This window comes from Psammomys obesus, unplaced genomic scaffold (genome assembly GCF_907164565.1).
Source record: "Psammomys obesus unplaced genomic scaffold, mPsaObe1.curated_primary_1811, whole genome shotgun sequence".
Lineage (NCBI taxonomy): Eukaryota > Metazoa > Chordata > Mammalia > Rodentia > Muridae > Psammomys > Psammomys obesus.
The window spans coordinates 14,068,581-14,082,127 of record NW_026586173.1 but is presented as its reverse complement, the minus strand read 5'-3'; the positions used below and the strand labels follow the sequence as shown (position 1 = coordinate 14,082,127).

The window sequence follows — 13,547 nt, the reverse complement described above, 5'->3', positions numbered from 1 at the left end:
GTGGGGGCGGGCACCTCTCTGCCCTCCTCAGTTGCTCTCAGTTTCTCATCAAGCCGGGTAAAGGACAGCGCAGGGCTCCCAGCCACAGGACCAGACTGCTTCCTCTCGGTGGGGCTGTCAAGACGCCCCAGCGGCCAAATCACAAAAGGGGAAGTGAGGCCGCGGGGGCGGGGGACTCGGGGGCGGGAGGAGGGACGTGAGGACGGCGCAGCGCCTCTCTGGCAGGACCCAGGACCCACTGTCGCCGGGCCTGTCCGGGCCTGCTTGCTTCGCTGTTCCGAACAGCCCTAGCGTCAGGTGGACAGAGCGTGGCCCTGGGGAGAGGGGCCCCTTTGAATGGGTGGGACCCCAAGCGGTTCCCGGGAGCCTTTATCCCAGGCAAGGGCTTGTCCGGTGGGTTAAAGGGGCCCGGCAGAAGTTTGGGGAGCAGGACTTGATTTCGGATCCCTGCGAAACGCGGAGCCTCAGTTTGTCCCCTCCGAGCAATGGCCGTGCTTGATGGCTCAGGGACCCAGCTAACCAATTAATCCGGAGGCGTGACGCCCGGAGGTCCGGCGCCTTCCCGCCTGGACTCACCTCTAATCTCGGACAACGACCGTATCCCTCCCGCGCTCCCCGCCCCCTGCGTGTCATGAGTTCACTTTGGAAATTCCTGGGTCACAGCGGCCGGGGCTAGCGAGGTAGGGCCACCCCAGGCCAGGGTACACGCTTCATCCGGAAATACCGAAGTCCTCGTTCCGGAGGGGAAGGCGCGAGGTTTCCGGGAAAGTGGCCCCGCCAGCACCGCCCCTCAGCCCCCCGCGGCCAGCGACTATAAAGGCAGCGCCCGCCTCGGCTGCGCCCCGCGCTGGTGCCCTGCTGCGCGCCACCTGCGCTCCGCCCTCGCCGCCCCGCGCTGGTGCCCTTCTCCGCCGCCACCTGCCCCGCTATGGCTCCCACCCGCGCCGGGCTCCTGCCGCCTCTGCTCCTGGCCCTGGTCGCCGCTGTGATTGCAGGTGAGTCCGAGATGGGGTCGCTTTGGGGGACAGGTCTCCGGACTCCAGTTGGACACCGAAACTCTATGGAAAGCCCTGCTCCCGGGCCAGCGGAGCATCACATGGGTCATTATTAAAGCGGCTCTTAACGGGAAGTGGGAGTGTGGACGTGAAGGGTTGAAAACCAGCAGCCTGGAGTTCGAATCCCGTGTCGCATTACTCCGTGGGTGGGCTATAGAACCCAAGTGTTTCTCTCTCCTCTCGTTCTCTTCCCTCTCTCCTCTCCTCCTCCCTTTTTCTCTCTCTCTCTTTCTCTGTCTCTCTCCTTCCCTTCTTTCGTGTTTTGAGAATGATGCCCTGACATGTAGCCCAGTCTGGTTTTGAACTCTCCAGTCCTCATGGCCTCCCAGCCTTTCTTCCTTCAGTCTGGGATTACAGGCTCAAGACACCCGACTCCTCTATAAATTTGTACGTTTAGAACCTGGGTTCCTGTTCTGTGCAATGGGAACTGTGGTCACGGCTCTTATCTTGGGGCAGTGAGAATGTCGGCCGGGTGGGGAACAGATGGCCAGTACAAAGCTGAGTCTCGAGGTCCCGTTCTCTTCCTACAGAACACCCTGTTCCTCTTCTGCACCGCTGGGGAAGTCCAGGCTGCTTCTGCGTTGGGGAATTCCAGGGTTGGTGTACTCAGGAGCCAGAGGCTGAGAGTGAAATGCCTCAGGACTCCCCTGCTGCCCTCCCTTGCCGAAGCCTAAGGCGGCCCCTGCTGTCCTCCTAGGAGAGGAAGATTCAGAACTTGTTCAGCAGCTCACAGGCCGCTTCTGACCTGGATTCCCAGAATCCATTACTCCTATCTCCATCACCTCTTCTTAGCCTCAGGGTTCTCCGTGGAGCCCAAATAATTCCAGAGGTGCCTGGGAGAGTCTCCAGCTGCTGTACTGCCAACCCAGTTCATCAGTCACAGCACTGGAATCTTTGGGGGGAGGGGAGAAAGCCGAGCTCACAGGCTTTTGTTGTTTTAATTTTTTGTTGGTTTTGGTTTTTCAAGACAGGATTTCTTTGTGTAGCCTTGGCTGTCCTGGACTCAATTTGATGTCAGGTGCTCAGGTTGCTTGCAAGCCTTTACCTGCTGAGTCATCTTGCCAGCTCCTTTTTAGTGTTTTCACATAGAAACTCCGTATATTGGCCAGGCTGGTCTACAAGTGCTCTCTGGGACAGGCTAACTTCGAGCACATGATCTCCTGCTTCTGCTTCCCAAGTTCTTGGTTTACAGGCTCCACACCCAGCTGCCCTTCCTCCTCCATTTAGCCTGTGGAGGGGATGGACCTCAAGTCTTTGCATAAGTTAGTGAAGGGCTCTACTTCTGAGCCACCCCCTAGGGCTGAGGGGCACCCCCCCAAAAAAAAAAAAAACACCAAACAACAAGACAAACAAAAAACCCAGGATCTCACTTGGTAGCTAAAACTCACTATGTAGATTAGGCTGGCTTCAAACTCAGAAAGATCCTCCTGCCTCCTGAGTGCTAGGATTAAAGGCGTGTATCACCACAACTGTGTCTGACGTCAGGGACACATTTTTTTTTAATTATATTTATTTATTAAGTATACAGTGCCCGGAATGTGTGCCTTGACATCAGAACAGGGCACCAGATCTCATTATAGATGGTTGGGAGCCACCATTTGGTTGCTGGGAATTGAACTCAGGTCCTCTGGAAGAGCAGCCAGTGCTCTTAACCTCTGAGCCATCTTTCCAGCCCTCAGGGACACATTTTTAATGTGACCACCACTACCCAGAGGATCTTCTCATTTCATTCCCTTCCTCTTTTTCTCCGACAAGTCTTTCAGCTCCTGCCTTCCTGCCTCAAGCCATTTGCACTCTGTTCTTTGTCTGGAATTGGCTGCTGCTTCTTTTTTTTTCTCTACTCAGGCTTTTTCATTCTCCAGATTTCTGCTCAAATCTGTCACCAGGAAACTATATGAGTTTTCTTTGTTGATTTTAAAAATGTTTCTGTGTATTAGTGTTTTACCTGCATGTATGTCTATGCGAGGGTGTTGGTTCCCCTGAAATTGGAGATACAGACAATTGTGAGCCACCGTGTGGTTGCTGGGAATTGAACCCAGATCCTCTGGAAGAGCAGCCAGTGTTCTTAACCTATGAGCCATCTCTGCTGAACCCAACCAAGGAGCTATATGTTATGTCTCATTCTGTTTTGCTTATGCCAAAACTCTTATTACCAGCCACTGTGGAGTGGTGGCACACTCCTTTGGTGCCAGCACTCAGGAGGGTAGAGGCAAGCAGATCTTTGTGAGGCCAGCCTGGTCTACAGAGTTCCAGGACAGCCAGGGCTACACAGAGAAACCCTGTCTCAAAAACAAAACAAAACCATAAACAACAACAACAACAAAAAACCCACAAAAAAAAAGGGAAAAATAAAATAACAGCAAAACTCAACCTCTGAGGCTGGTGCTGGGCTGAGCGCTTGCCTAGCATGCCTGAAACCCTGGTCTCCTTTCCTAGCACTGCATTAAAATGTGTGTGGCAGCATGTCTGGCTGGAGAGATGGCACAGCCCCGTAGTACTGGCTGTCCTTACAGAGGACCAGCACCCACACTGTGGCTCACAAAGACTCTTTAACTAGTTTCAGGGGGGTCTGATGGCCTCTTCTGGCACCTGTATGCATGTATCAGACATGCATATACACACATACATGGGTATGTACATACACAAACACACAAAATAAACGTTTTTGCTTTTTTTTTTTTGAAAGAGAACCAGTACTTGGTGGGGGAGGGGAATCCCTGTATCCAAGGCTGCCGTTGGATTCCATCTGACATCCAGGATGGTGATCATTTCCTGCTGGAATTACAGGGGTGTACCGCCACACCCAGTTTCTGGGGTGCTGAGGCTGGAACTCAGCTTCAGGCATGCTAGGCAGGCACTCTGCCCACTGAGCCCAGCCTCAGCCCCTCGACACCCATAATTTGTTCTTTTGTGAACTCAGGTAGGACTGCCTCCCACACGGAGGGCCCAACTCTGCCTGGCTCAGGGCTGCGTGGTCAGCACCGAGCCCCAAAGTCACGGCTGGACCACCCGTCCTGTCTCCCTCTGACTCCAGGTCCTGGTGGAGCTTCCATTTCCATCCACCCCAAAGAAGCCTTCCTGCCTCGTGGTGGGTCCCTGAAGGTGAACTGCTCTTCCTCTTGCAACGAGAGCCTTAAACTGGGCTTGGAAACCCAGTGGCCAAAAGTCGACCTAGAAATCGGACACAACTGGCAGCTGTTTGAACTGAGCAACATCGAGGAAGACAGCGATCCTCTGTGCTATGCGAACTGTGGCGAGGTTCAGTCCTCAGTGTCTGCCAAAGTCCTCGTGTATTGTGAGTGGCATGGCTAGGGGCAGGGAGCAGGGGGACCCACTGGGGACATGACAGCTGGCATGGGGAGGCTGTAATATTATGGGACATATTAAATAATGACGATTAGACATACAACAGATCTTATATTGAAGAGGTTTATTAGAGGGAGAGAAGGGAGAGCAGAACGTGATGGGGGAAAGAGGGAGAGGGGCGAAAGAGAGAGAAGGGGCGTCCGATAGAGAAAGGGGAGAACAATAGAGGGCAAGAGGGGGAGAAAGAGGGAAGAGGCCAGAAGCAAGAGAGACCAAGAGAGGGCCCACATGGCCAGCTGGTCCCTTTAAGGGGGAAGGTAACCACACCTGCTAGGTGTGGCTACCTTACCAGGGACATGATGACATCATAAGTTGCTAGGCAACCCAGGAGCAGGTTTAGTTCCAAAATCCTAACAGAGGCAGCCTTGGAAAGTCCCACTGTCACTTAGCTCTTTAAATCTTGCCAGGAGAGTGTACCATAGGAACTTAGGGCATTACAGAATGCTACCATTTGATGCCTGGATTGGTCTGCTTTGCTTAACTGTACTCTATCTATTGTTAATTATTTCTAATGTTTTGGGTTTTTAAAACTTATTTTTTATTTTATGTGCATTGGTGTTTTACCTACATGTATATCCGTGTGAGAGTGTCAGATTCCCTGAAACTTGAACTAGACAGTTGTGAACTGCCTAGTGTGGGTGCTGGGAATTGAACCCTGGTCCTCTGGAAGAGCAGCCAGTGCTCTTAACTGCTGAGCCATCTCTCTAGCTCCAGTCTTTTGATGTTTCATTGTTGTCAGTGTTTTAGGTTTTTTTGTTTGTTTGCTTGCTTCGTACCAGGCTGGCCTCAAGCTCACAGAGATCTGCCTCCATCTTCTGGAAGTTAAGGTGTGTGCCGATGCCCGGCTTTTTGGTGTTTTTAAAGACAGGGTCTCATGTAGCCCATGCTGGCCTTGGACTCACTATATAGCTGAAGGTGTCTTTGCACAGACTCCTGAATTGATCTACTTCTGAGTGCCGGGATGGGAGGCTGCTGCCCCACACCTAGTTTATCTGGTGTTGGGATTGAGTCCAGGGCTTAGTGATTTCAAGGCAAGGTCTCTGCCACTGTGCTGTAGGCACATTTTTAAACAAGAGGTCCTAGATCTGACCCTTAAATACACCTGCCACCTAGCACTCCAGAGGAGAAATCACAAGGGGCTTGGGAGTTCAGAGTCATCTTTGAATATCTGTTGGATACCTAATGTGAGGCCAGCCTGGACTACGTGGGACATTGTCTCACAGAGAGAGAGAGAGAGAGAGAGAGAGAGAGAGAGAGAGAATTCTAGCCCTGAAGTGACTTTTTTTTTTTTTTTTTTTTTTTTTTCTTTTTCTTATACACTGGCAACAAGAAGGATTGATAATGGCCAGGCTGGCAGGACTCTGGAGACAGGGGACAGGGGTCATAAACCTCCCAGGCAGGAATTTGCACTGCACTTTAAAATTCTTAATTTATTTTTAAAAATGATGTCAGGCGCAGTGGCACATGATTTTAATTCCTGCACCTGGGAGGCAGAGGCAGGAGGATCTTTGTGAGTTGAAGGACAGCCCGGTCTACAGAGTGAGTTCCAGGCAAGCTGGGGCTACACAGTGAGACCCTGTGTGTGTGCACATATGCCAGGGTCAGAGCACAACTTTCGGGAGTCATTTCTCTCATCGCACCAGGTCGATACCAGAGGACTGGAACCCAGGCCATCAGGTGTGGTGGCACTAAGTCTCTTCACTCTCTGAACCATCTTACTGACCCTGGGTTTTGTTGTTGGTTTGTTTTTTTCAAGACAGGGTTTCTCTCTGTAGTCTTGGCTGTCCTGGAACTTGCTCTGTAGACCAGGCTGGCCTGGAACTCAGAGATCCACCTGCCTCTGCCTCCCCAGAGCTGGGATTAAAGGTGAGCACCCCCACGGCCCAGCCCTCTGGCCCTATTTTGTTGTTGTTTTGTTTGTTTTTTCAAGACAGGGTTTCCTTGTGTAGCCCTGGCTGTCCTGGACTCACTTTGTAGACCAGGCTGGCCTTGAACTCACAGAGGTCTTCCTGCCTCTGCCTCCCTGAGTGCTGGGATTAAAGGTGTGCATCCCCGTAACCAGGGCTGGCCCTGTATTTATTTATTTATTTATTCATTCATTTATTTATTTATTTATTTATTTATTTATTTATTTATTTATTTTTAAAGGCTTTGTTCGTGTGTGTGTGTGTGTGTGTGTGTGTGTGTGTGTGTGTGTGTATGTATGTATGTGAATGTTTGAGCCTGCATATATGAATGTGTCCACATATGGAGGCCAGAAACAAATCCTGTTCCTCCGATAGAGCAGCCGGTGCTTTAACTGCTGAGTCACCCCTTCAGCCACCGGTTGGTTTATTTATTTATTTTTTTAAGGTAAGCTGGCTTTGCCATCTTGCTCTTCACCCACCTCCCAAGCACCCAGATTCTAGTTGTGTGCCTCCAAGCCTGGACTGGGCATCAGTTCTTTACATGAGATATATTTGTGTGTCCTGCAATCTCCAAAGTCCAGTCTTGGAAACTGTAGATCCATGGATCCCTCTCACAGGGAACTGGTCAGGATGTAGGGCTGTCCTGAACCTTTGGGCCGAGAATGGGACCGCCAGGGTTTTGCACATGAGTAGGTATGTATGTGCTGCTGAGCTGCACCCCTGATCCCAAGTGCAGCTGTATTTGAAGGTCAAATATTTACAAGCCACTCAAGATAGAGGAGCAGAGAGATGGTGCGATAAAGTTTGGTTTGGGCCTACCATGGAATAGTATGCAACCGTATAAAGAATGCAAGAAGCCTCTGCTTGTGCAACGGAATGTCATACTGATCAAAAGGACATGCTTGCCGAGGGGTGCTGTGACAGCTTCTGTGTTGAGAGCAGCAGGGGCAGGATGAGGGAGGCTGGAAGCGAGGGCCTCACAGGCTGTGCCAGCATTAGCCCCAACCCTTCCTTCTCCCAGCTTCTCTGGGCATTCTGGGGAGGAGCTCTTTCCTTGAGCCGTGCGCTCAGCCCCTCCCTGAGGAATTGTAGGCGGAGGTTACACCCAGCTGGATTTGGCTTTGGAATTAGCGAGGAGGAACTGGGTGACCCTTGGGCATTTGGCTTGGCAGTGTATTTGTTGACCTCAGATTGGTAAAATACAGGGAAGCCTACAGGCTTCCATTTAGCTGTGCACAGTGGCTGCGCCTGTCATCCCAGCGCTCAGGGAGGCAGAGGCAGGAGGGTCCCTCTGGGTTTGAGGCCAGCCTGGTCTACAAAGCTGTCCAAGACAGCCAAGGCTACACAGAGAAACCCTGTCTTGGAAAAAAAGGGGGGGGGGCATCCATCTTAGTGGTGTCTGGACAGAAATCCCAGCCTTTGGGAAATCTCAGCCTAGCTTGTGGTTTGGAGGATGGGGGTGTGTGGGCCAGTGCCGCCCTAGAGGGAGGGAAGTCCCCAAACATTCCTGGTGGCCTTGGGAAGTCCCTCCTGATGAGCCTTCCCCAGGGTACCTGATCTTGGAAACCCTGGCTTTGCTGCATCGCCTGTCACTTCACCTTTTCAGCTGAACTTGAGCCAGGTGTGGTGGAGGTGCATACCTTTAATCTTACTTGTACTCCTGAGGCGGCAGCAGAGTTCAAAGCCAGCCTGGTCTACATAGTGAATTCCAGTGGTGTGGGTGTGGGTGTGGCGGGGATCACTGACAAACAGCAACCCAAAACCCATGCTGGGGCGGGGAGGGGTTCCGAGGCAGAGGAAATGGAGGGAGCAAGGCCTGAGGAGGAAAGCCCCACCTCCTGGGCGTGAGGAGAGCTGAGCATGCGTGTCGGCGTGGATGCGGTTGAGAGCTGGTGCTTTCTCTCTGGGGAGCCAGGGAACCCCGGACGGTGTGGAGATGGGATCTGGACAGCATAGAGCTGGATTCCCGGAAGCTGGCAGCAACGGGATCCAGCGGCGGCCTGGCGGCGCTCGCTACTTGTGAGGCAGCATCCAAGATGGGAGGGGCAGGCAAATATTTGAAGAATGCAGCAGCCAGGATTTTGTGAAAGACTGAAGTTCAGGGTCAAGAAGTAAGACCAAGAACCATGCCCTTCCCCCGCGTGCCTGTGTTTTAAGACAGGGAAGCAGGCTCGCTCTGTTTGGGGGGTTAGGTCTGAAAGGAGCTCAAATTCTACATGTTGAAATGAATGAAATGAATGTTCTACATTTTCATTTTTATTTACTTTGTATGAAGAGGGGTGGCACAGTATGTGCGGGGAGGTCAGAGGTCAATTTTGGTTGTTGTTTGTTTTAATTTCGAGACAGGGTTTCACTGTGGAGCCTATCTCCCCTGGAACTTTCTCTGTAGACCAGGCTGGCCTCGAACTCACAGAGATCCGACTGCCTTTTCCTCCCACGTGCCGGCATTAAGGGCGTGTGCCACCACTGCCCAGCTTAGAGGATAATTTTTACACAACGACTTGGTTTTGTTTTATGTGTATGGATGTTTTGCCTGCGGCTACGCCAAGTTTATGCCCGCCGCCTGAGGAGGCCAGAAGAGGGCGCCAGATTTTCTGAGCCTGTGAGCCATGGCGTAGGCGCTGGACCTCTGTGAGACCTGCCAGTGCTTTTAACCACTGAGCCAGCTAAGCCCTCAGAGGTCAACTTTTGGGAATCTGTTTTCTCTTCCACCATATGGACCCTCCTAGTGAACTGAGGTCATCATTCTTGGGTGGCAAACACCTTTAGCTCCCGAATACTAAAACAAGGGTCTCACTATGTGTGTCTACGACTTAGAAGGCTGTAGAGTTCCAGGGTGGCCTTGAACTCGCAAGAATCTGCCTTCCTCTGCCTCCTGAGTGCTGCGATCAAAGGCAGCTTTTCCTAAAGGAAGACTATATGCTGGATGTGGAGCTGTAGGCCTGTAATCCCAGCCCCTAGAGGCACCTGAGGCTGGATGGCGACAGGTCTGAGGCCAAGCTGACTCCCCTGTGTGAGCTCCTACCCCCCCCCCCAAAAAAAAGGAAAGATATAGGAAACAAACAAAGAAAACTAAGACTGGAAAGAGAAGGGAGGCCAAAGCTTTATGATGAGCTGGGGCTCCACCACAGAGCTGTCCCCTCAGCCCCCCACTAGGCAGGGGTCTTACCAACTGGGCTGCAGCCTTAACTCTTAAATTTGGGGACAGGGTCTCCAGTAGCTACGATACCACAAAAACGCAGAATTGACCCTGAGTCGGCAACATTCCAACCCTCTATTATCATGAAGATTTAAATCAGTTAGTCTCGTAGAAAACTTTAACACAAGTGTGGCTTCAATTTTCATACTTCGGTTCTCTTAGTCTGTGCTGGGCTCGGAGTTGCCATCCTTCTGCTTCTGCTGGGATTGCAGGCTATGCCACCATCTTGGCTTTTATTTTTTATCTTTATTATTTCAGGGTTTCTCTGTGTAGCCCTGGCTGGTCTGGTTTTCTCTATAGACAAGGCTTGCCTCAGACTCAGAGATCTGCCTGTCTTTCTGCCTCCAGAGTGTTGAGATTAAAGGTGTGTGCCACCATGCCAGGCTTACTGTTTGTTTGTTTTTGAGACAGGGTTTCTCTGTGCAGCCCTGGCTGTCCTGGAACTCTGTAGTCCAGGCTGGCATCAAACTCAGAAATGGTTTGCCTCTGCTGGGATTAAAGGCATGCACCACCACACCTGGCCTGGGATCCAGGGCTTGAACTCAAATACTCAGGCTTATGTGTCAAGCATTTTTACCCACTGAGCCATCTCGTTGGCCCATTTTAATTTAATTTAATCTTATTTTATTTGTGGGGGTGGGAATGGAACCTGGGGCCTCCTGGTAGGCTAAGACTGAGCCATCAGCCCCTCAGTCCTGAAGAGTCAGATCAACCTCTAGCACACCCAGCTACTTACAGTCCGATTTATTTGCACAGTTTGCTGGTGATGGAGTTTGGAGTTTCTTTTCACCTCTCAGATATCACTACTGGGAATGGCTGACAATGTTCCTGCAAACACTCCTGGCCTCCTCTCTAGCGTTCCCCAAGGCTCTCTGCATTCCTGGCTGCTTAGGTGGTGGGGTGTGTTCTGGCGAGACTGAGGTCCTCAGGCAGGTGTGGGTCTGTCTGCAGAAGTCCAGCTGAGGATCCCCAACCCCCGTCTCCCTGCAGCGTTTCCTGACCGTGTGGAGCTGGAACCTCTGCCGGCCTGGCAGCAGGTGGGCAAGAACCTCACCCTTCGATGCCATGTGGAAGGCGGGGCACCGAGGGCTCAGCTCTCAGCAGCGCTGCTGCGTGGGGAGGAGACGCTGATCTCGAAGCCTCTAGTAGGGCAACCCGGGGACCCCCAGGAGATCACAACCACGGTGCTGGTCAGTAGAGGCGACCACGGAGCCAGTTTCTCATGCCGCACAGAACTGGACCTCAGGCCGCAGGGACTGGCGCTGTTCTCCAACGCCTCGGTGGCCAGGCAGCTGCGGACTTTCGGTGAGGCCCTCTGCCTGCGCAGGTTTTGGTGGGTTAATGAGAGGTGCTGAGAAAGTTTTGGGGTTGGCGGGATGGCTCAGTGGGCAAAGGGGCTTGCATCCAAGCTTGATGACCCGAGTCCAATGCTCAACTTCCAAAGGAGAAAACTGACTCCTGAAAGTTGACCTTTGACCTCCACAAGTGAGTCACATACACATGTACACACAGTAAAGAAATGAATAAAAAGAAAGAAAAAGGGAGTTGGGGATGGCCGTGGCTCTGGCTCATGCCTTCCTTCTCTCCCAAGAACTTCCTGTGACCATTCCGAAGCTGGACGCCCCTGACCTCCTGGAGGTGGGCACTAGGCAGAAGTTGGTCTGCTCCCTGGAAGGCCTGTTTCCTGCCTCTGAAGCCCAGATATCCCTGGAACTGGGTGGCCGAATGCTGCCCCACGAGATGACGATCGGCAGAGACTTTGTGTCAGCCACCGCCTTGGTGGAGGTGACTGAGGAGACGGACGCCACCCAGCAGCTGCTCTGTGTTTTGGAGCTGGGAGGCCAGAGCCTGGAGGCGCAGAGGAACTTGAGCATCTACAGTAAGAATGGGTGGGCCTTAGTTCAGGGATAGCGGGTGCTGGAGACCCGACTGACACCAGAGGAGGGGTACTGGCTGGGGAAGACCCAGTTCAGGGGAGGAACTGACAGCGTAGGTGGGGTAGCCCGTTCAGAAGCGAAGACTGGCACGGGGGGGGGGGGGGGGGGGGGGGGGGCCAAGGGCGGGGCTTGCGCTGGGCGGGGCCTCACGGTGTGTTTCACCCCTAGACTTTCCAGCTCCGGTCCTGACCCTGAGCCAGCTGGAGGTGTCGGAAGGGAGCCAAGTAACTGTGGAGTGTGAAGCCCACGGCGGAGCGCAGGCGCGGCTGAGCGGTGCTCCACCGGGGCCACCGTCCGCGCGCGTCCAGCTCACGCTGAACGCCAGTGCCGAGGATCACAATCGAAGCTTCCTTTGCTCTGCGGCCCTGGAGGTGGCTGGGCGGCTGCTGTTTAAGAACCAGACCCTGGAACTCCATGTGCTGTGTGAGTGGGGCTGCAGGGTAGTGACTGACAGCCCCTGATGGCCTACGCGCCGCTCCGAGCCCTCCCTGACCTGTGTCCCTTCCCCTGTTCTTTCTCCAGACGGTCCCCGGCTAGATGAGAGCGACTGCCTGGGGAACTGGACCTGGCCAGAGGGGTCTCAGCAGACTCTGAAATGCCAAGCCTGGGGGAACCCATCCCCCAACCTGACCTGCAGCCGGAAAGCAGATGGCGCCCTGCTGCCCATCGGGGAGGTGGAGAATGTCAGACGAGAGATGACTGGTACCTATGTGTGCCGTGCTGTGAGCTCCCATGGGAATGTCACCAGGGATGTTTCCCTGACGGTGCTTTGTGAGTATCCCAGGATATGAGGCTGGGGAGGGGTGGGCTAGGCGCCAGGTCTTCAGCTCTTCACCCGTCCCTCTGTCTCTACCACACAGACACAGACTACCACCAGAATAACTTGGCCATCATCATCATTCTGTTGACCTTGCTGGCCACTGTGGGCCTTGGGGCCTGGGCCTTTTATCTTTATAACCGCCAGAGGAAGATCAGGATATACAAGCTACAGAAGGCTCAGGAGGAGGCCATGAGACTCAAGGCACAAGCCCCACCTCCCTGAGCCCCCAGGATACCCACACCTCCCTGGCCCCCCTTGCGGGGCAGCAGCTGCTGATTTTGAACAGAGAGATTTGCCCTCACCCGCCTCCTCAGGCTGTGACAGGACAGGATGGTGGCCTCAGGTCGTACATCCCCCTGCCTCACAACTCGAAGCCTCAGGCCTAAGAGGAGGAGAACAGACGGGCAAGACTGTGAGGGTGTGTGATCTGGACACACCCACAGCCATGTGGTTCTTCAGCCAGGAAATGCTGACTTCATTCCCTACTGCCCGTGCTGAGGGCCCCTGCCTGAGGAAGAAGTGATAGCCAAGAGACACAAGCATGAGTCGGAGAAGCCTGAGATCGTACTTCCTCTGACAGACACAGGAAAGCTGGACATCGTCTCTTCGTGATGATGTATTTATTGATTCACAGTTTTACCTGCTATTTATTGAGTACCCTGCACAGGAGCTAGAGCGGTGAGCCGCCGAACATACAGGTTCCCGTCTGGACATTGTTTCAAGGGCTGCACACGCAACAGCAGCCTGGGGAAATGAGGACACAGGGCTAGGGTTTCCCCCGTGGTCGGGATTCTGTGTGGACCAGCAGGGGTGCTCTCCCCCCAGGCCTCCACACCCTGGACCCCCAGCATGGGTAGCCACCTCCCACCCTCAGGCATTCTTGCCTTTGTTCCCAGCGGCAGCCACCGCCTTGGCAGATGAACAGTGGAGTCTCAGGATCACGAAATTATGGTCAATCCCTGCATGGCCCCACCCCCAAGAGGAAGTCCGGAACAAGATGCTGCAACCACTTTGGAGGGTCCTGGGAGCCGTGGGGGCCACCCCTCCCAGCACAGAAGCCTTTCCTTGTCTCAATAAAGTTTTATGTTGGCCTCAGCCTCTTGTGAGTTTGCACACAGACATCACTTCACTTAGCCCGAGCCCTTCCTAAGTATTCCTGACTCCTCCGCTTCCTCACGAGAATTGCCTGTGAACCTAACCCTGCGTCTGTGGTGCAGCCCCCCCCCCCCCTTGCCTTTTGTTTCCTTTATTTATGTATTTTTT

The 13,547-nt window shown here is 53.3% G+C and overlaps 1 protein-coding gene across 1 annotated transcript; it reads left to right on the top strand.

Annotated features, from left to right (window-relative positions):
* Positions 1 to 686: 686 nt before the first annotated feature.
* On the top strand, positions 687 to 13,379 carry Icam1 (intercellular adhesion molecule 1). The gene is made up of 7 exons (XM_055601467.1): positions 687 to 995; positions 4,090 to 4,350; positions 10,518 to 10,832; positions 11,119 to 11,406; positions 11,633 to 11,887; positions 11,987 to 12,235; positions 12,325 to 13,379. The coding sequence occupies exons 1-7, from the start codon at positions 929 to 931 to the stop codon at positions 12,504 to 12,506; spliced, it is 1,617 nt and encodes a 538-aa protein (XP_055457442.1). The 5' UTR covers positions 687 to 928; the 3' UTR covers positions 12,507 to 13,379.
* Positions 13,380 to 13,547: the final 168 nt, after the last annotated feature.